The following is a 21,124-nucleotide window of genomic DNA, read 5'->3' as shown; positions in this document are numbered from 1 at the left end:
CCCTTCCTCTCCTTATCACTATTAAATCACACAAATACGTTTTTTCCTTGGAGTAATCTGACAAGAGCCCCTTTAATGACACAGGAATGCAGCTCGGCAAATCACAACAAAACTGCTCCTTGCGACAGAAGGACGAGTCAAGAAGAAAGGCCTTTGCAGGAACGCTGCAGATTTTGTGCAACCTCCAGCACATCAGCATATTTTACTGTGTGTGGGAGTTGGGGAAATCCCAGCAGCTTTCTATTGTGTCTCGTTATTTCTTGGCTTATACCCAAGCAAATAAATAATCATAGCAATAAACTAGATTCATACAAGTGTAGCAGGAACAGACATGAAATCCAACAGATAAGATAGCCAGTGCTCAAGATGTTTCTTGCACATGGGCCAGACGCTCAGAGCCCATTAATCTTTTGTTTGCTCAACTGTTCCCCACTACCAGAGAGCAGGATTACACAGCGCAGACCATGACGGGAACCAGCTAACCATGCTGCTCCAGCCCAGCCTCGGAGGATTTGGTAGCAGTATGCTAATTTCCTGGTGGCTTTAGTTCCCTTTGAAAATCCCACCTATGGCAGTGAAGAGCTTCTGCAAGCGGCCGCGCACAGCAGGCGGTTCAGCACTTCCCCAGCCAGTTGCACGGCTGCCACGAGCACGTCTGCAAGGAGAAATGAAAAGGAAGCTTTGCTGCTTGTATTTATTTGCCATACCTATGAAGAACCCGGTGCTGCAGAGGTTAGGGGAGGGCGAGCTCCATCCTTGCACAGCCTCAGCCACTCCCTGCTCCTACATCAGTGTTGTTTTGTTCGGTTTTTAATGACCCACAGAAGTCCATTCTGCTCACACTGCCAAAGGAAGCTGGTGTGGTCCCTGCAGGCAAATTCTGCTGTCCTGTACTCGGAGTGTCCTCACTCCATGGGGCCACCAAAGCACAAGAACGGGGCTCCAGAGGAGACGGCCTGGCACAATAAATCATTTCCTACGCACCTCCAGCGAGAAAGCCAGGGGTCGTCCTCACACAGAATCCCCCGTTGCCTTCCTTCCAACCAGAAGTAGCTCAAAACATTTTCAAATCCATGTCGTTTTGCCTGCCTTTTACACTGAGAACGGGGCTTGAGAGGAAGGCAGGCTGCACCAGGTGTCACCCCTGCCCTCTGCTCTCCGAGTGAAATATTGCACGGACACCTCGCCTCTTGGCTCGTGCCTCGCCATCCAGCTCCACTCCACAGCTCCGTGCACGAACGAAAGGCTTATGGTGAAATCAAAGCGGGTTTTATTTGTAACGAGGAAAATACACTCCAGGCTGGAAGAAAATCCAAGCCAGAAAAGCAAATTCTCCAGTCCCTCCGGCCAGCTGGGGTCCCGCAGGGCCCAGCCCCAGCTGCTCCCTGCCGAAGCCAGCGGGGTTTGGAGCGAGGGGCTGCAGCCCCTGGGCCATAACCACGGGGTTTGGGTTCAGGGGGTGATCCCACAGCCCAAACCTCACGGCAGAGGGCTGAGGTTAGGTAGATGCGGTGAAGGGTGAGCGTTTGTCCTCCTGGACAAAACCCAGAATCCTGTTCTCCCCCAAGCCAGCTGCTCTTTCTGTTTTTTTAATACTCTGGAGGGACTCAGATGTTGCGGTGATGAGAGGAGAGGAGGCTCACTAAGTACCTAGGCAGATGGATGCTGAGCGAAGGAAGAAAACCATCCCTGCGGGACAGAGCCACGGCTAAATGCTTATTCCAGCCCAATGACCGAAGCCTAACCAGGTAAAAGAGCTGGACAGGGGAGTTTTAGGCTTTAAGACTGAGCTGCTCTCAGGAATGCTGTTCTGCCACTTTCCTGATGCTCTCCAAACATGCTGGGATGGGTGCTGAGCACAAAGCCCGAGCGGTCACAGCGCTGCCAGGGAGCAATAAGGAACTGCAGAGGAGATGGGCCGAAGGTTGCTGAAGTCACCTTGGTCTTTGCTCTGTAAAAAAACCCAACTAACAATTCCAGCACAATTTTCATGCAGTTTCGAATCAAGTGTACAGCAGCTGTTCATTTTTCTGCGATAAATCACCGTTTCTTGACGTTTGGAAACTCGGGAGACCCAAAAAAAAAAAAAAAAAAAAAAGAGGGGAAAAAGTGCTTAGGGTAGACTCTTTTTATTTTTAATTATTTAACGCTTTCAGATGCTCGGCCCCAGAGGTGTGTCAACACCACAAATAGTACAAGGACCAAAGCGAGATCCTGGGGAGGCTGCCGGCTGTCGCCCTCCTCCCCCAGCTGCAGATGGGTCTGAAGCTGCCGTGTGGGGGACCTGGGTATGTAAAATAACTTAGGCATGCAAATAATTGCAAGATCAGGCTCGAAGTCTAGGAAACGGCGATCTTGCAATTATCTGCAGCTCTCGCTCAGTGTTTGCCTTACTTCTTTGCTCTTTTTCTTCTCCAGGGCTGGGTGGGAGAAGGGGCAGGCTCGTCCCCGCTGCTTCTCCAGGGGTGCTGGCCCCAAAGGAGCCCCACATCCTGGCCCCAGGGCACCAGCACTATTCCACCCTTAAGAATCCAGCCGCCCTTTCTTGAGCAAGGCCTTTCTGAAAGCATCTGACCCTTTTTTTTTTTTTTTTTTAAGGGAGGGAAGTTGTGAAGGAGGAAAGCAAAGCCTCGGCTCCGTTTCCTGCTGTTGTGCTGTTTATTTCAGAGTATTTCCATTGTTGGAGAGCAAACCCTTCGCATGCCAATGCGAGGAGGTAGCATCAGGCTGGAAAGGCGGCTAAATTTGGCTCAAACTCCTTTGGAGCCTGACCTCTTCCCATTGAAGTGGACGGCACGGCTCCCGCTCACTGTCCAGCGGGGCATTTTTTGCACCCGCTCCAATCACTTCTGCGTTGCCTTTCTTCCACCCGCGAAGGAAGCGATACAAAGAATGCCCTAAGGATGCCTTCTCCTGTGGGTAAAGGGCTAATATTTGTGTTTCACCGAGGAAATGAGTAAAAGAAGAGCAGAGAGAGCCCCCAGCAGCCTGTCGCCGCAGGGACTGGCACACGCGCCCAGCTCGGGGCACCCGGAAGCTCTTGCCTTGAAGTCGGGAAAATGATTAACAGCACCCAGTTAAGCACCCAGACTGATCGCTAGGTTCAGGCCAGCAGAGGGAAGGCCACGTGAAAAAAAAAGGTCTTGTGTAAAAACCTGACAGGATTTTAAAATAAACCACACATTGCAGTTTGCTTATATGCACAGCGTTTTCACGCCTTGCCATTTTTTCACGCAAAGTATTCTTCTTCTAGGTGACTGCAACTCAATTTTCCAGGTGTTTCTCTTTTTTTTAATCTGCTTTCCACTTTTAAATTTCTTTCATTTTTTTTCCTATTTCATCACTAAGACAGCTTTCATTTTCAGCTTTCAATCAAAAAAAAAAAAAAAGTGGGAGGCAGCATTGTCTCACCGAACGCATTCTAATGCAGAAAAGCTCAGCCAGATCCAACGCAGAGGCGCTCACTAAAGTCACAACGACCAGAGGTGGTTCTCAGCAGGCCAAAAAAAAAACCATTTCCATCAGGTGTGCAGCAACTTTACCTGGTGGACTAACCACAGCGATGCACTCGGCTAGCCTAGGCGTGCAAACATCTTATTTTTTTTCCTTCTCGTGTCTTGTAGCATTGCTGATGCTTCCCGTAGGGTTACCTGTGGCAATTCATCTTCAGGCCCAACCAACAGAATTTCAATACTTTAGCTTGTAGAAAGTGATTTTTTTTAATTGATCATACGAATCCGTAGCAGCTAAAGGAAAGGGGTTTGGATCTGGGCAAAGTCCTTGGAAGCTGCATGCTCTTTGCTTTCACCCACCGACTTTATAGCGGGGGCAAAGGAAAGAAGAAGTGTCTCAGCAACACCAGGGGAATTCACAGCGACCTCTGCCCTCCCTGCACCTCTGGGGAAGGCAGCAGAAAGAAGTGCTGGGCACGGATCCGCAGCAACACAGGAGGGGAACGAGCCCGGAGCTGCGAGGGAACGCTCCTGCCTCCGACACAACAAAATGGGAGCGGGCTGTTTGTTTTCCCTGATGCTAATAATCGCGGTGCTAGGCTTGTCGTCGCCAGCATTGCTTCCTTCCCCAACATAAACTACCGTGTTTTAAAGCGGGGCCTCTTGATTGTTTTTATTTATGTGCAGGGATGGGATTTCAAGCTGTGCTCTACAGCCCTGCGAGCTGGGCCTGCTCTGGGGAGATGAGGGGGAGATGTGCTTGTCTGTCCAAAGGAGGGATGGCAGGGGGCTGTGTGCTGCAGCAAAAGCAGGAGGGGATGGCAGGAGGCACACAAAGGAGAGGTGAGAGCAGGAGGATGTCTCTTGCCAGGAGAGCACACGTGTAAACCCCTGGGTTTGAACTCAACCACATCAACCCGTGATCTGAACTGAAATGCAACCAGGGAGGCAGCAGCAACGTCAGTCCCACCCAGCCCGGAGGAACACGAAGCTTTTGTGTGGGAGGGCAGCGAGGAGAGGAGCAGAGCTGTGTCCCGGCGGGCTTTAACCGGGGCAGAGCAGTCCCTGCCCTGCAACTGGAGAGCTTTCAGGCCATATATTCCGCGTGGTGGCCTGGAGAGGGCCGAGGAGGATGCAGAAAGGCAGGATGGAGGTGGAAAATCTGGAGCGCGACTCTTTTGCCTCTAAGTAGGTGTAGTTTAACCACCGGTGCTACCATTTCAAAGCCGTGCCGAGCTGCACACTGAGCCCCTGGAGCCCCAGTGCTGTGCAGGGTGCCCGACCTCCCCTCCGTTAGGGCAATCCTGTGCCGAGCTTTAGAAAAAAATAAAAAAAATAAATTTAAATAAAACACCAAAACAAACAAAAATATGGGCTCGTGTGCGCGTCCTCCTTGCTTTTTCAACACCAGCCTGCCCTTCCCCTCCCTGCTCCGGCAGCGACCTCGCTGGCCGCGCACCCTGCCCCTCTCCCAGCGCATCCCCGGAGCGCCGAGGGGGAGCGGGGGCTGCGCTGCGCCCCCCTTAAAGCCCCCTTTTGGGGCTCTCCTCCAGCAGCCGGCTCCAGCCCGGTGCCGGGGCCGCGCCCGCCCGCCCCGGAGGCGGCTTTAAGAGCGGGGGCGGCGGCGGGGGGGGGGTTCTCGGGGCCTCCTGCGGAGCCTCCGAGCGGCCGCGGGGGCTCTGCGCGGCTTTTGCGCGGGGCGCGCACGGGCGGCGGAGGCGGCGGCGGGGCTCGGGGGCGCGGAGAGGAGCGGAGGGGAGCGGAAAAGAGCGGAGGGGAAGGGAGAGGAGCGGAGGGGAAGGGAGAAAAGAGCGGAGGAGGGCTCAGCCCCTCGGCCCTGCCCCGGCCGCGGCCCCCGGCGGGGCGCTGCGGGTGTGCATGGCCCTGCGCGGGTGGCGATGGCTGCGTGATGGCCCAGCGCGGGCAGCCCGCCCCGCACGCCATGGCTGCCAAAGAGGAGCTGTACAGCAAAGTCATCCCCCGGCGGAACCGGCAGCACCGCGCGGGGACCATCAAACATGGCTCGTCGCTGGAGATCCTGCTCTCCATGGGCTTCCCCAAAGCCCGGGCGTAAGTGGCGGCTCGGTCTCTTGCTTATTCTTCCCCCCCCCCCGCCCTCCTCTCGTCTCGTTTTGGGGTGGTTGAGGGATGCGCGGCCGCGGAGGGGGATGCGCGGCTCCAAGGGGCCGGGGACAGCCGGGGATGCGCTCCCGGAGCCGCCCCGGGGACACAGAACACGGGGAGGTTGCGGGGTCCCGGGGGCGGCAGGTGCCCCCCCGGCAAAGCCTGGGGTCGCCAAAAAGGCGATTTTCCGGGCACCCCCCCTTCCCCAAGCTGAAATCAAAGCCCGGCGTTCCTGCGCTCGGTGCTGTCGCCGGGGCGAAACTCGGTCACCCGGGAGATCCTCCTGAATCCACGCACGAGTTGATCTTTCCGAAAGAAAGGGGGACAGAAGGGAATTTCAGGAGTGCAGAGCATTAGGTTTGGTCTTGTCCAGCTGAGAAATGCCCCGGTGTAATCGCCCTGCGTATGCTTATGCTGGAAATGAATTAGGCAGCAATCTACGGGCAACTTCCTAATGGTTCAGTTTGGAGCATGGTGACTCCTGAAGTGGGACCGTGGGCTTTAGGATGCAAATGCAGCCAGCCGGCATTTGGAGGTTTCCTGATCTAAGTTTCCCTTTTGTTGCTGATACCAGTCAGAACTCGGTGGCTTTTCAGCCTCGCTGCTGTGTTTTTCCATAAATACAGGGACACGCACATGCAGGTCTAGGGAGAGATGTCAGACTGCCACTGGCACATCCAGAAAATCCCCTGTGTGTTTCCCCTTGTCCTACTTACGCTCCTTAAGTCTGTCAGTGATCTGTAGTTACGTACAGACATTTAACTTTTAAACATGATGCCTGCAAATGAAGATGGTAAGAGCCTGGTGGCTTCACGCTCTGCGCTTGTTTGGAGAGGCAGACAGGCACCTTTCAGAGTAGCTAGAGGGAAAAAGCAGCCTGGTGCTATGAATGAAACTCGTCCTCACCTGTACGACAGTGCCATCGAGGCTGACTGTCAGCCCTGGGCTCGCCTCACCGTTCGCTGAGGAACAATGTCTGTGGTTCGTATTCTAGCCTGAGAAAAGTAACGTGTGACAAGAAATGAAACCAAAGCCTCGGTGTGCAAGATAGGGAAGGTTAAATGCAGAAAGTGAGACAGAGAGGGGCAAAATATCCTAAGTGCAAAGAATGCTTGTTGCAAATGTATCCCGCCAGCTGGGTAAGGCTGTCTCGGTGCTGAGCTCAGGACGCTTTGACAAGTCCTCTGCTGGCCCGGCCTGAAGTAGCTCTCTGCGCCCTATTCCAGCCTGCTAGAAATCCTCCAAACAATTTATCATTAAAATTCAGATGAGCAGCAAAACAGCAAAAGCCCAGACAAGGATGTTCCACCTCGGGAACGCTGTGGAACAGCGTGCGGGCTCAGCAGCAGGAGCTTCGGGACCGCACGGCACTGGGATGCTCCCTGCCGGGATCATCTGCTCACTGAACTGCCTCCCAAAGCACCCCATCTCCCAAGGCGTAAAGTGCAACGTAGCCTCAGCAGAAAGCCCCTTTGAGCCTTCACCCCAAGCTCTCCCTGCCCCGTTTGCTCCCCGCAGTGCCACGGGGAGGCTGGGAGCACAGATCTGCGCCTGGAGGTCCTGTGTATAAATAGAAGGCAGGCTGATGCCTCGAGTGGTGGCCATCTGTTGGGATGGCTTCTGCAAACAAAGCCCCGAGTTGTCAGACGAGTCTGTCAGGGATGTCACTAAATGCCATCGCTGCTGGCACCACCGGGGACTGGGGCAGGGGACGGAGGGGCTGCTGATGTTGGGGGGTCTGCTGAAGCTGGGGGGCTCCTGATGTTTGGGGTCTGCTGAATTTGAGGGGTGTGCTGAAGCTGGGGGGGCTGCTGAAGCTGGCGAAGAGATGCAGGAGCTCGGAGGAGCGCTGCTTACAAACAGTGCCCATGGGAATATCCCGTGGGACACTCAGGGAGACACTATTGGGACAGCAGGGGGACACTCACGGGTATCCAGTTCTCCTAACTTCCAGCTTCTGATCCAGCTCAGGCAACTCCACTCCTAGCAGCAGACAGGTCAGCGTTTGTTGCAGCAGAATAATTAGGATTAGATGATTCTTCTCCGGGATTTTGCCAGCAGTAAGAGCTCAGAAGGCCGGCCTGGCTCCGAGCTGGCGCTGCTGACGGGAGCTGAGGATTCTTGTGTTCATTTCATTTTCTCAGTTCTGGGTTTCTTCAGGCAAGTGACTTCTACCCTGCGCATGCTAAAATAATCAGAGGTGAAAGGCTCAATGTGATTTCCAAGTACTACTGGCTGGTTAGTACAGACCAGCTCTGTTAAGGGTGGAAAATGGTACGAGCCAGGTGGAAAGCAAGAGAGGATGTCGCGTATGTTTAGGCTTTGGGTGTCGGGTGCTAAACTGCTGTGGATCTCTTGCTGAAATGAGGATGTTATTAAATAAGCCTTTACTTGTCCACCCTGCGGAGTTCAGCCGGGCTCTGATGCGGGGCTGGGCGAGCTACCTGTGGATGTCTTTCTTGACGGATGGGAACTGCTCAAGCCACCGAGCTGTGTGTCGGTGTTTTGGACTGCAGAGAGCTATCTGTTGGGGCTCTGTGTCAGCACAGGCTCATTATTTTTTTTTTATTTTGTAATTAGCCCATTATATTACGTACTGTCTAGTCACAAAGGAGGAGACAGTCCCGATCCCGAATAGTTTCTGATTTAAGCCAGGAAGGAAGGCAGAGGTGATGTTATGATTGCCGTTTTGCAATTCAGGCACTGAGACAAGCGTTTTACCAAGGTCGCACAAAAGTCTAACCAGATCCCCACTGTCTCAAGACCCTAAACACAACAACGATCTTCCTCTAGGAAGAGGTTTCACGCAGCTGTCATTTCCCAGTTGACCCAAAGTGCTGTCCCCGTCTTGCTATGGATTTACTGTCAGTGGTTGCACCCACAGATCCAGTCGGACTGCCAGCGTGTCTCATTTTTATGTGATAATCCTTTTATACGTGTTGCTAGCCTTACTGAGAGCAAGTGCAAGGTTTACAGCTCATTGAAACCACAGGGGAACACTTAAAACTATTATGCATGTACACGTACTTGTATATTATGCATAGATTTTTATTTTTTATCTCTGTATAATGCTGAATATGGGAAAATGTAGTGGTGGACTGCCATTTTTTTCGATGGAGGAAGGCCTTTGACCGAACTAACACTATTGGAAGTAAGAGAGGGGTAAGAAATCCTCTGGCTGCGTGGTGCAGAAGTCAGGGTGGCTCCAGGAGCTGGGAGCTGAGGGATGCACAAACTAAAAGTTTCATGTTGGAACTGAAGCTTGCCCAAAACATCCTCAAAACCAGAAAGCTGCAAATTTAACACAAGTAGAAGTCCCGCTTGCTTTTTTTTAATACTGGGTGTGCGTATGTGCATGAATATATAAATAAACACGACTTAAAATGTTGCTCATGTTTCTGCATTCAACTCTGAATTGAAGCCACAGCCCCCGTGGTGATGTTTCAGCAGAGATCCAGCCCTAGAAATATGAAGATAAGTGTCTGGCTCATGATGTTACTCCAGATAGGTAAATCACCATCCCCGAGCAGAACACTTAAATTATAGGCATCGTGTTTTTGCTTGCCATGCTCTGCATGATAAGCGTAAGAGATAAGCGCTGTTTGTGCCCCTTCGTGGCAAAGCTTTCCAAAACCGAACCACTTGTCCTTCCCGTCATCTCGGCCTGAAAAAATGGAGCCATCTTCTGCAGCCAGGCCCCTGATGCTGGCTCGGTGTGCGGTGCCTGCTCCTGGGGAGATCTGCTGGTGCTAGACGTAACTGCAAACACTGCTCCCCCCCCGAAGAGGGGACAGGCAGGAATATCGTGCAGTTAGCCATGAATCAGCTTCACTTCCCCTGTGCGGCACGTTTCTTTCTTCCTCCCTGCCACCAGAGATCACCTGGGTTTAACTCAGCACCATGGGCATGAAGAGGAGTCAGTGCACAAAGCTGGACTGCTTTTTCCCTGGCCATGCACAGACCCAAGCTGGTTTGATTTTGTTTCTTGATAGCTACGAGAATTGAGGAGTGTGATAGTTCCATTAATTTCAAAGAAAAGAAGTTCAGATCCAGTTTACAAACAGAAAAATCTTCCCTTGTGTTTTGAAAACGTTTTCGAGGCTGCTAAAACATGTTTTGCCTAGTAACAGACTTAGCAACATAGCAGTATTTCAGCACAGAGAGGCTGTGAATCTCTCCTTCCTCTAGGGTTTGAGCTGTATTTGGGAAAATACTGCACACACAGAAAAAGTGCTGCAGATAATCTTTGGATTTTGAAGTGGTTTCTGTTCCTTCACGACCTTGCCTTCAGGGTATTAGCTTTCTGCACATACTCTTGGCTGAAATTCAGCGTACTACAAAGGACCAGCCCAAAACGTAGGCATCACGTAAGTCCCACTTAAGCCCAAGCTTGAGAAGCATTTTCGTGATTCACGGTGACTTGTGCTGGCCTGGGGTACGGAGGGAAACTCCGTTTCCATGTAAGAAGTTGATGGACACAAATGTTTCTAGGAGCGACTGCTGTGAAGGCTGTGCTGAACGTGTTCCCAAGTTCGTTATGGGCACTGGAGGAAATCTGCAGCTACTGAATACCAAACCTGGCTGCTGTTGCCCCAAGGGCTTAGGCAGAAACTTCCCCTACAGCTCTCTGTGCTCATCATTCAGGACAGTGGGTCTGGGGCTTGGACGGATCCCCTAGACCACGCAGTAGAAAACCAAATCCCAAACAATCTGTTTCCAGCACTGTCAGCCAGCAGACCAAACGGGCACGTCTCAGCAGGAGCTTCATAGGAAGCACTTCTGTCCTTTTTCCACCCCACAGAGTGGAAGGGGAAGAGCAGGCACCCTTTGGCAGATGGCTGGGATGAGCTCTGCCTTCCCAGGCATTTGTTTAAGCTTCGCAGGACGTCGGGAGGCACCCGGCAGAGACTCTGCAGGGGGACTTGAGCAACACTTTGAGCATTGAGCTGCCCTTGGTCGCCTCTCGCAATTGCTGGGCTCAGCGCTGAGGCTGCTCACCAATTCCCTACATCTGTGCTGGAGGGGGTCCAACAGGTCTGCACCGCGGAGCCGGGATGTGAATGGAGTTCGCAGCTGCCAGGAAGGTGCACTCGAGAAGGGCTTCAGCAGCCGTCCATTGGGGACCACATCCCACGGCTGCTCTGCACATGGGTTTGTTTTCCTTTGGCTTTCTTGCATGGCTCTGCTGCAGGACAGAGCTCATTACTGCAGCGCTCAGACGGTTCGGCCGTGGTGTTCAGCGGGGTGAGATCTCTATCAGGTTGTTCCTTTCTTTAAAGATCTGAAGTGATAAAGCAGAGAGGACTCCTCACTTCCACTGTTTGAATGGAGCTGAGGTGAACAGCAGCCAACATATATATATATATACGTGCATATATATATATGCGAAACCTACACTTAGGCTGGCATTTGCCCCTCAGTCTGTAGAGGTTCAACGTTAGCTTAACCACAAGGCTTAGATATCTGGTCTAAGAATAACATCTATTTCCATTACATTGTGTAAAGCTTGCAAATGGAGAGAGCTCTTCCCTTACCAGGGGCTGAAGAAGTCATTTCTCTGATCAGATCATGGTCTAAAATTATACCGACGGCAGCAGCGCCCCAAACTAGAATGACATGGTGACAACAAAACGTTTGCATGTTCTTGTGGCTCCGTGATGATTTTTTTGTCTCGGAGCAAAGGGCCTGAGCTCGGTCCTCGGAGCAAGGAGGGCGGCTGCAGAAAGGGCAGCCCAGATCCCCCCATCACTGGCAGCTCATTTAGCCACCTCCACTTCACAGAACCCAAACCCCACCGTGCTAACAACTCCAGCCTTCATTTCCAATTCCCCTCCAAGCTACGAGTTGGTTATCAAGCGATGTAGAGGTAGCAGGGTTACCTTTTCCTTTTGCATCCCTTTCCCCCTCACCCAGTGCTGCTGTCAGGAGGAGATTCTGGGGACAAAGGCTCACCAGAGCAACTCACCACTTCAGATACCCATGGACTATTTGAACAGAGCCTTGTTTGCATAAAATACTGATTATTCACCCCCTTGGAGGCTTGGTGACAGTGGCAGCACGTTGGCCCGTTTCTGCAGTGCTTCCTTATAAAGCCATCTGGAAGTTTACCCTGGGATTACTTCTGCCACTTGGCTGGGTGAGAGCCCATGCTCAAGGGTGCCGACAGCCCCTGGGACCTCCTGAATAAACACATGGACAGAAGCCGGGGGGAATTCCACGTTTTGAAAGATCTTGAGCAGAAGTTTAAAAAAAAAAATAAAAAATGGTGCTTTTAAATGTCAAGCTGCTACCCCTGCTGGCTCCTGATGAGCCTTGGTTTTTCAAGTCACCTTTGAGAGTGATCCTTGGGCTCCCAACTCTTGCACACACTTGAAAATATTGCCCTAGGTTTTAAGCGGTGCTCATAGAGGATGCACAGCGTGCGCTGTGCAATTGCAAAAAGAATAGAGACATCCGTGTGTGTGTCTGTACTGCACCCGTCTAATTATCCTCAACAAGCAGAGTCATCAAAAGAGCTGTAGCAGAGCAGCTGACAGCGTTTTGGATTCCATCACCGGGACTCACTGCAGGCTTTGTGCATTACAATGGGGTGCACCAGGGCGCTTGTGTCTTACTCACCCACTGGATAAACAGACCCGAAAGAAGAGGCCCTGGCTCTGCTGGGCATTACCCTGTCCCCACCGTCTCCTATTCTGCTCGGGCGTGCACAAAGGCTGGAGCCACGGCTCCTCTGCTCCCCGTGAAGCTCCAGCCTTCCCCTTTTTCCAACAAATCCCAAAAGAATGAGGATCAGGACGGACAGCAGAGCTGCACGTGTAGACATGACAATATCTGGCAGGTGCCAGGACCCAAGCAGTTTCTGTCGCCCACCACGCAGCGGTGTAAAATTTGCACAGAAAGCAAGCAACAAGAAACTGGAAGCTGCCGTGAGTGGCAGAAGCCGTGCCTGAGGTGTTTGCTTTCCCCAGACACCAAATTCAAGTCCTCGGGACTGAAGTTTGCTGTCTGCCAGCGCGAATACCTCGCAGTCCCTGGCGATAGGAGATTAGCACGAAAACGCTCCAAAAGGTTGTGGGCTGAGCAAAGAGCAGCCCGGAGAAACGTTGGGATATCTGCCTTAGGTTTTAACTGTATTTGACTCACACCCATCGCCCCAGGGCGATTACCAAACGCGAGGCGAACGCCACTTTTTGCACTTTCGGGTACTGTCAGCCCGGTGCTGCGCCTCCTGATAGTGCCCAATTAATCATCCGCCGTCGGTGGCTGTGAAATAATTGCCGGTGTAGAGGTGGGTGTGTTTCAGAGAGATTTTTCATCTTGGGCTCGTAAAAATGACTATTTTCTTTTTCTTCTCCCAAACGGAACACAGTGAGTTCCTACAGCACTGAAACCTCATTAACAGCCTGATTCAGCAAAGCGCTCGAGCAGGGGCTTCACCTGAACGGCTGACATCGGGATGTGGGATTCTTTGCTCCTGAGTATGAAGGGGATGCATTAAATGGCCCTGGAAGTACCAGGAATGTACAGCATGGTGTAGGTTTTTCTTTGTTTGTTTCTAAGCTGTTCCTCTTTTTATTGAGAGTGGCTGAATCAAAACCCAAATTTTAAACCCGTTTTTGTTGACGTGAAACACACGTATGGTTTTTTCCCTGTATGGCACCAGTGAATAGAAGCCTGACTTTTACGCACCACGATCCTAGTGAGCTTGGGGCCCTACACACAGAAAAGGAAAACGTGAACCCTGCAACCTCACCAGCGGCAGCGAGCACAGGGAGAGGCCACGTGAGGAAGCAGACAGCATCGTCGCCGGGTCTCAGGCTCTGGTCTCAGCATTGCCTCCGAAATCTCTCACTGCCAAGTCATTACCCAGAGGTTTGGTGAGTTAGAGTGATGGGTGAAATTCGCAGCACTCTTACGAACTGCTACTCCGAAACCAGCATCCTCCCCATTTTACAGACAGCAAGAGGTAAAATGAGACAGCACATCAATGGCCTGATGCCGGGGAAGGCACCTTAATTAACATTTGCCATCTCCTCAAGACAAAGGGCGCTCCACAATCGCAGACTGTAAATGGTGTCGATGATGTCCTGCTCCCTTGTTCTGCTATTGCATTGAATTTATTCTTCGCAATCAATATTTCTTTCGGAGAGCGGCTGCCAGCTCTTAGCGAGTGTCAAATCACAATATATTACCCCCGGATACACTGCAGGCAGTTCTCCCAGGCGCAGTTCAAAGAAATCTCAAGCTAAACAAGGACTGGATCTGGTTCGTATTTACACAAGTCAACGGGCGACGGAAGCGAGCCTCAGAATAAATGTAAATTACAGCTGCACCTTACGAGACACGTTTATATTCTCTTCGCAGCCTCTTCACCCCCTCCCACAGAGTGGCTGGGTCATAAATGCACGCACATCCTAAAGGGCAAAGCCTTCCGGTAGCGTAAAGCAGCGCGGCACCACCGGATTGCCAGAGCGATGCTAATACGCACCAGCTGAGGATCTCGCCCAGAAACAACCCAGCTTTCATTTCTGCAAGAGCTTCCTTTAGAGAAATAGTTTCTTTACACCATTCAGGTAACACAAAGAGGGTTGAAACCTTGTTTTTTTTTTTTACATTTGCTGCTCACAGCACGTTTATTTGTTGGGGCTACGGAGGATGAGTCAGGATGGGTGGCAGAGCCCCAAGTGCCGCGTGGTGCCTGCACAACTGGGACCTCGTACCCCAACCTGAGAGCAGCAGCAGGGGGACTTTTAAGTCTCACTTTGATTTGATAATAATAGTGCAATTTTAGAAAAGAAAAATCACACACACACATTGTATCGGGTCTTCTCCCAAAAGTACAATGTTCTGCTTGCCAGCGGGCAGGTCAGCGTTTGTAAGAATTCTCCATTTCATCATCCAGCTTCCCAAACAGGTTCATCAGATGCCAGCTCTGAGGGAGGAATTAACCTCCTAGGAAGCCCCTGGCTTTGGGGTCGCTGTATCTTTCTGACTTCCACCTCTTCCTGTCCCAAAACTGCTGATGTTTGGATCAAAGTGGAAAGCGGTGTGTCAGAGGCGCGTGGCGTGAGTGGGATTTTCTCTGATTCCCCCATCCGACAGCCGTCACTCACGCAACTTTTAACCCCTCCGAAAGTGCATCACAAGGAGAGAAACTCCTGCCAGCACATCATCACCTCTGCTTTTAGCCCAGGCTTTGTGTTAGTGACTCAAGCACCTGGGAACTGTGTCTCGGCAGGCTTCTTGTGTGAGTCAGCCGAACCGCGGGCACCGGGCAGCCTGCTGCGATCCTTTCATCTTCTCCTAGGAAACTCCTGCGACCAGCTGCTGATTTCCTCGCCTGTGCTTGGTGTTCAGATAGGCCCATCTGCTGCACGGTGAACTTGAAAAGGGCACAGCCAAGGCTGCCCAGCTAAAACGTGCAGAGGGACAGGAAAAAAAAAAAAAAAAAAAGGATTTTTTTTTTAGGATGATGCAGAAATGCATCGCGAGAGCTCGAGGCACAGGTTGGTCCATCCATTTCGGTCCATCCTGAGTGGGGTTATGCAGGTATGGGTCATGCACCTAACGCCCTTTCTTACTTCTGTGGGAGTGGGGGGCAGTGCAGAGGATGCAGGCACCGAGATCTGCTCACCATCCTTCCTCTAAAGGTCAGAGGAAAACCTCGTCAGGCCTCAGGAAGCAGAAGGCCGAGGAAAAACATCTGCCTCGGTTCCTTGCCCCGCTTCAGGGCAGGTGCCTTCGGGTGCCATTGCTGGAGGAGTATGGCAACTGCCTGCCTCCCAGGTTTGGGGGACAGGAACGTAAAAGATCAGGAATATAAAGGTGAGAGCTGGACCAGTGATGGGGCACGGGGGTTGTGTATGGACCATACAAAGGGCGTGATTCCCCACGACTCGCCAAAACCCCAAAATAACCAAGGCCTTACTTAGCAGCACATGGGGGAAAGTTGTACGTAGCTCTCTAAAAACCTTCCAGGGGTCCAAAATGGATTACCTGCAGTCAGCAGCTACATGGGAAAGCCTTGGCTAACTGATGCTCGGTGTCTCTGCAAATTAAACACCCCGACAGACATGAAAGCATTACCAGGTATTTGCCTGGGGACACAAAGGGAGTCGTTTGCGCTGCTGGGTTTAGATCTCGGTAATTTGGATTTGCCATCAGGACATAAATAACACACAAATGTACTCTCATGTGGCAATTAGGTACTGTTCCAGGCATCCAGCTCAACTCTCCACCTGCAAAATATTATTTCCATTTTGCTGCAGCATATCCCCCAGTCCTCCAGGACCTTTGATGTGACTTTCATTTGAGTAATAGACGTGACATTTTGTGATTTCCTAGGTTGAGTGGAAGTAATGGTGAGGAAGGAAGCCTTTTACCATGCCGCTTTATCTTTCTCTTACTTGTAACACATTAGACTCGAGTGTCAGGAACATGCATTGGGTTTATTTGTGGAGTATCTTTCTAATCACAAAAGCATTTGAAGCAGTTGAACAATTTAGTTGACATTATGCAAATGGCATTGAATGTTGTGATTAGATAATTGTCCCTTTGCTTCAAGGTATGCGTCACAGCAGACACAAGTTTTCGCTTGGAACGAAGACTCCTGAAAACTACATCTCTCTCACTCATTTTTCATTGTTAGCAGTGGTCTGGGTGAAAATAATCAGCAAATCCCAGCAGCATCCCTTCAGCACCCCGCCAGGTCAGATTTGTTTCCACGGCTGGAGGGGAGTTTAAGGTTTGCCTGGTGTACAAACACCCCTGAGCTTCTCAGAGTTAAAGCAGAGCTTTGCAGCAGCACACGGCAGAGGGAATTGCAGCCTTTGAAGGTGCACATTTCCACCGGCTCCCCCTCCGGGCCCCACGTTCAAGGAGCAAACTGGCACGAATTTAGGTGCCAAGCTGGCAGAGGATGTAAACGTGTTGCCTAAGATCAAACACACAAATAGTTCCGTTGGCTTGAATGGATCTCACTCAGGTGCCGAAACGCACGGCGGCTTTGGAACAATTTAGTTTTGTTTTTAAACACGGCGGCACAGGGTGGAGCTTTGCTGCTCGTCCCTTGCTGCTGCTGTAGCCGTGAGCTCGCTGCCAGCCCACGTTAGCGCGGCTCCATTTGGCTATCTGTATCAATGTCTCTCTAATTTCATTTCCTTTTGTTTTTAGATCAAGGAGGTTTCTTCTCTTCTGTCTGTGCGTGCATCCTGTTTGTTCTGAAATGCGCAATTCCAGTAGCTGGCTCTAATTATTGCAGTGCCCCCTTTCCATGCCACTGCTCGTGTCCTTAATCCAGCACTTGGAAGGGAAGAGGGTCTCAAGTAACCCACGGGATGCCATCATTTTGCTTTTCTTCTGTTCCTAGGGAATGGGTTTATGTTTTAGCTGGCTCTGGAGGTCTGTGAGTGTGCCCTGGAAGCAGTTTTGGGGCATGAGCACAGCAAAAAGGAAAGGTGCCGCTGGCACTTAGGGGCTTGCAGGTCCTGCTGAAGCCAATGAGAGGTGGGCAGATCTGAAACCCTACAAGGTGGGTCCAGGCTTATAAAAGCTCAGCTTCAGCTCTTTTTTAATCCAGAACGACGTTATGTCCAGGTGCAGTTGGCCGGACTGCCGCGCTGGGTAGGAGTGGGGGCACAGCTCCAAGTCCCCATTACGCGTGAAAAATAAAGCCACCATCTGCACCCTGGCTGAGCAGCCTGTCCGACCACAGCCCTGGTATCCAGAGCTAGGTCAAAAATAGCTTGGAGTCAGGTCCTGAGCACAATCCTGCCCCGGTCCCTACCTGAAAGCCGGGACCAACCCAGGATGGGCTCAGCCTTCGCTTCCCGTTCATCCTCAGCAATTCTCCTGGCACCATCTCAGCACCTGCCGTGTGCTGCCCTGCATCTGCCCGCCAGCCTCTGCTCTACAGCTGAAATTGCTCTGCTCGTACCTGCAGTGTCCCACGGTATTCATGTGGCACAGAAATAGGAAGAAAAAGAGCCTTCCTATTCTACCTTATTCAGGTTAACCTTCCTTTTTCAATACTGGTGCTTAAGATCTTCTAACCACACCGAGACAAGGGGATCTAACATTGAAAAGAGGAGCTTCCTTTAAAGATGTAGATTGCATTGTAGGAAATGAGAGGCAATAATCAAAGGAAGTTCTTCGGTCTCATTATCAGCTCTCACCGTCTCCTTTCTCACAGTGGAGTACTTCTGTGTACCCAGCACAGCCCCTCTCCATTCAATTCATTAGACCGAAGCCTGCCTGCCTCTCATCATCGCAGCCCCTGCACGGCCACCATCACCTCTCCCAAGGCAGCGTGGATTTTGCCTTGACTTTTAAACGAGTCATTTTCCAACCGAGCCAAAGCCACGGCTCCTGTCCCTCCGAAATCACTCGCTGTAAAAGCTTGCCTTTGTCCTGCCGCAGTCGGAGCGTACTGATTGGAAGAGGAATCATTCCCATGGATTCAGGAGCCTTTGAATGGGATTGCAGACACTCATTTCCCTCCCTCACCTGTGTGCTGGTGATATCCAAGCCATTTATAAACCAGCTTCAGCTAGGGAACGTTCTCAGCCTGGCCAGCGAGACTGGCGTAGCCACGCCAGGTCAGGACACCAGGCTGAGATGAGAAGGTGTAAATGTTCACAATTAGTGATGAGAAATCTTTCGTGTTAATGGCTGAACGGGCTCTGTCAGGACGTGGAGAAGGACACTTAGGTTCCCATTCAAGAAAACCCTAAGCAGGCGTTTACATCCCATTGCTCCCAGTGAATGGGGTGGACAGAGGTACAGAAATGTTTTGCTGTCTCCATTGCTGTGCAGGCTGAGCACGGTGCCTGTCAGAGAAGTGTTCCCCCCACTTTGCATGTGTTCAAAATGGCTGCGAAAAGCAAATGAGAGTAGAAACGCAACCCCCCAGGTTTCAGAAAGCAGCGTGCTTTACTGATTCTGGTTGAACTTTTCAGAAAGCACCGAAGGAACGAGCAGGTCGGACTCGGGGCAGCTCTCTGAGTCACTCTGCGCATCCACCTCTGTGCCATTCCCCCCCCCCCCAGGCTTTCAGTGCCAGCTGCCATTTCTGCAGAAGTCAGTTTCTGCGAGCAGACGTGGGGAGAGCCGTGCCCATCCTGACCTGCTGCCCATCTGCAGCACGCACCCATCCTCCCTTCCCCGCTGCAAAGGTCGCTCAGCGTTAGTGCAAGTGTGCAGCAAACCCTTCCTCCCCGGAGAGCTAATGCTTTCCAGGCATGCTCCACCAGCAGCTTGTCCCGGGGCTCTTTGTGTGTGTGTTTTCCTTCTCGGCGTCTCCGCTTTGCAGAACCTCATATTCCCATCACGTGCTAGCTCACCCCACAAAGCAGAATCCGTCCTCCCTCGCGTCCCTTCCTGCTCCCAAAGCGTGTGGGACCAAGCACGGCACAGGGCAGAAATCTGGAGCTGTAAATCTGCCACCAGCAGCCACCTTTGGCCTTAGCTTCACCTACAGAAACAGGCTCTGGTGACAGGTGATTTCGCTGTACCACCTTAGGTGAAAGGAGATGTTGAAATATGGGATTTTTTGCACCTTCCTCTCCTCTCCTATATATGACGCATTCGAAGGTGAGAAAAAATAATTTCCCTCCCCCAAACCCTGCGAGTTTTAAAACTGCTGTCACGTTTTATAAGTCACAGAAGCATAGAGTGGTTTGGGTTTCTCACCCAGGTCTAGGCAACCCCTCCTTTAGCCCCTGTTTCTGTAACCTTTACAAGCCAAACCAGCAGCACAGAGTATCTAGGAAATAACGGAGGCCCTGTCCTCCAGCCAAACACCGCTACTGGTGCTAATCGGCCTCCCCTTCTGCCGTGGGGACTTTGTTCCCTGTGCCAGGGGTATTTCTGCAGCTGGGAAGAGAAGGAGAGGGCTTCTTCCATCCCTGCAACTATCTCATTCACGTGCAGTTAGTCTACGATGCTGAAGATGCTGCCAGGTACATATGGCCAGGCACAGGCACACATTTATACACACGTACACAAGCACGCACCCCTACAATATACACAATGAACTATACAGGATACGTACAGTTGACATGAAGCAGCAATTTGTGGCCACTGTGTGGTTCTCTTTTTTTTTTTTTCTTTCTTTATAACACAAACCAAAGCATCAGAAGCAGCAGCAGAAGCCGGGCGAGCTCGCTGGTTCGGAAAAGAACCCGGGGCCTGGAAAACACCACTCAAATGGGGGTTAATCCCCATCCCAAGCAGGCAGCGAGCTCCTGCACAGCTCCTGCGGTGCCAACAGGACACCCAGCAAAGCCCCGCAGACCCCCGTGGAGACGAGCAGTGCTTTGGGGAAAGCGCTGCCTCTGTGCGTTGTCTTGCGAGGCCTGCTTCTGTGGTTTCGTCTACAAGATGCACCCCACTGCATGGCTGAACACACAGGATGTGAGCCACTGGGGTCAGGAAATGAATGGGCTCGGCGCTGCTCACTGCGCCGTGAGAAGTGCCCAGCAGATGAAAGGTTCATCCAGCTTAATGTGCCTCTAAGGAGTTCTTTCCCTAGCCTATGCCCAGCAGTCACTTGGAGATGGAGGGAGCCAAACTTTGCATTTGGCCCCAAATAGCCTGAAGGCACCACTAAGCCAGTCCTCATTTAGATTTCATTTTCTTAAAGCATTTATACTTCAGCCTCCACAACACGGAGTGATTTCCAGCACTAAGTAGTGCATTATCCTGAAAGTATTTGAGTTCGTTTGATTTTTTTAAGCACAGAAGACCTTGACTCTCCTAAGCTCAGGTCTGGCTTCCCCAAATAACCACCTAAACCCATTCCAGAGGATGCCCGAGGTTCCTAAGCTTCAGTTTTAGGCAGCTGAGTTCAACACACCTAGTTTTGCACATCTGCTCTCCCTAAAATACGCCCAAGCCCTTCATTCAGCAGCCATTTGGGCTGGCAGAGTTGATAGATTGGGGAAAAAAGCATAGACAAGGCAAGCCCTTAGGTCTTTTAAATGCGTTTGGCAAGACATTAGCTCTTAGTCTTAGTGTAGGGTTTGACAGCACAGAAGGACTGAGCATTGGGTCAGATATTTTTTAATCCTGGCCTTCAGCGGGTGTTAACAATCCCATAGCTCTTGTGCTTGCTGTAGCTCCATCAAGGGCTGCGCTAAGGCCACCAGCGTGTTATGGAGAGGTTTCAAAGAGAGCACTGCGAAGCCACATTAAAATCAATGGGAGCACACTTACGGCCTGTAATCAAATCAGAGCCAATACAGCACAGACGAGTCCGATCGTATTGATTTTTGAAGGAAATGGAGAGAACCTGAGGATGTAAGTTCCTGCAAGAGTCCAGCCAAATAGAGGTTGGGGGCTGTTACTGAGCTGCATCCTCTGCATTCTCTTACTGGGAAGCCAAAAAGCATCCAGCAGAAGTGGGAAATCCCCCTTCTCCCTTCTAGATTAAAAAAAAAAAATGCTTAAAGTTTCAGCATTACAATCTTGTCTCTGGCCTGCTGTTTGGGGTTCCCCTCTTCCCCAGCCTGCAGTGATGGCTATTTAATACCTTAATAGTATAATAGTTT

General features: G+C 51.4%; 2 protein-coding genes and 1 long non-coding RNA gene across 5 annotated transcripts in view; 2 read left to right on the top strand and 1 right to left on the bottom strand.

Moving 5' to 3' along the window:
* The first annotated feature begins 1,314 nt into the window (after positions 1-1,314).
* Positions 1,315-4,466, top strand: LOC137843618 (uncharacterized). The gene is made up of 3 exons (XR_011089593.1): positions 1,315-1,748; positions 2,157-2,288; positions 2,419-4,466. It is a non-coding gene; the product is annotated as an uncharacterized lncRNA (long non-coding RNA).
* Positions 4,467-4,948: 482 nt separating this feature from the next.
* UBASH3B (ubiquitin associated and SH3 domain containing B) overlaps positions 4,949-21,124 on the top strand; it is a 66,422-nt gene continuing 50,246 nt past the window's right edge. Inside the window, exon 1 of one of the 2 annotated variants that reach the window (XM_068659066.1) lies at positions 4,949-5,522. In XM_068659066.1, the coding sequence (XP_068515167.1) occupies positions 5,471-5,522 (52 nt within the window). In that variant the 5' untranslated portion in view covers positions 4,949-5,470. The remainder of the gene's footprint in view (positions 5,523-21,124) is intronic. The other variant, XM_068659065.1, reaches the window with a different exon arrangement.
* The window catches only part of BSX (brain specific homeobox), a 105,914-nt gene continuing 93,433 nt past the window's right edge, over positions 8,644-21,124 (bottom strand). For both annotated transcript variants that reach the window (XR_011089592.1, XM_068659070.1), the window contains one exon: positions 8,644-10,857. The gene's annotated coding sequence lies outside the window, so the exon portion shown is untranslated. The remainder of the gene's footprint in view (positions 10,858-21,124) is intronic.

Source organism: Anas acuta, chromosome 23 (assembly GCF_963932015.1).
Source record: "Anas acuta chromosome 23, bAnaAcu1.1, whole genome shotgun sequence".
Lineage (NCBI taxonomy): Eukaryota > Metazoa > Chordata > Aves > Anseriformes > Anatidae > Anas > Anas acuta.
This window is presented reverse-complemented; position numbering and strand designations above follow the sequence as displayed.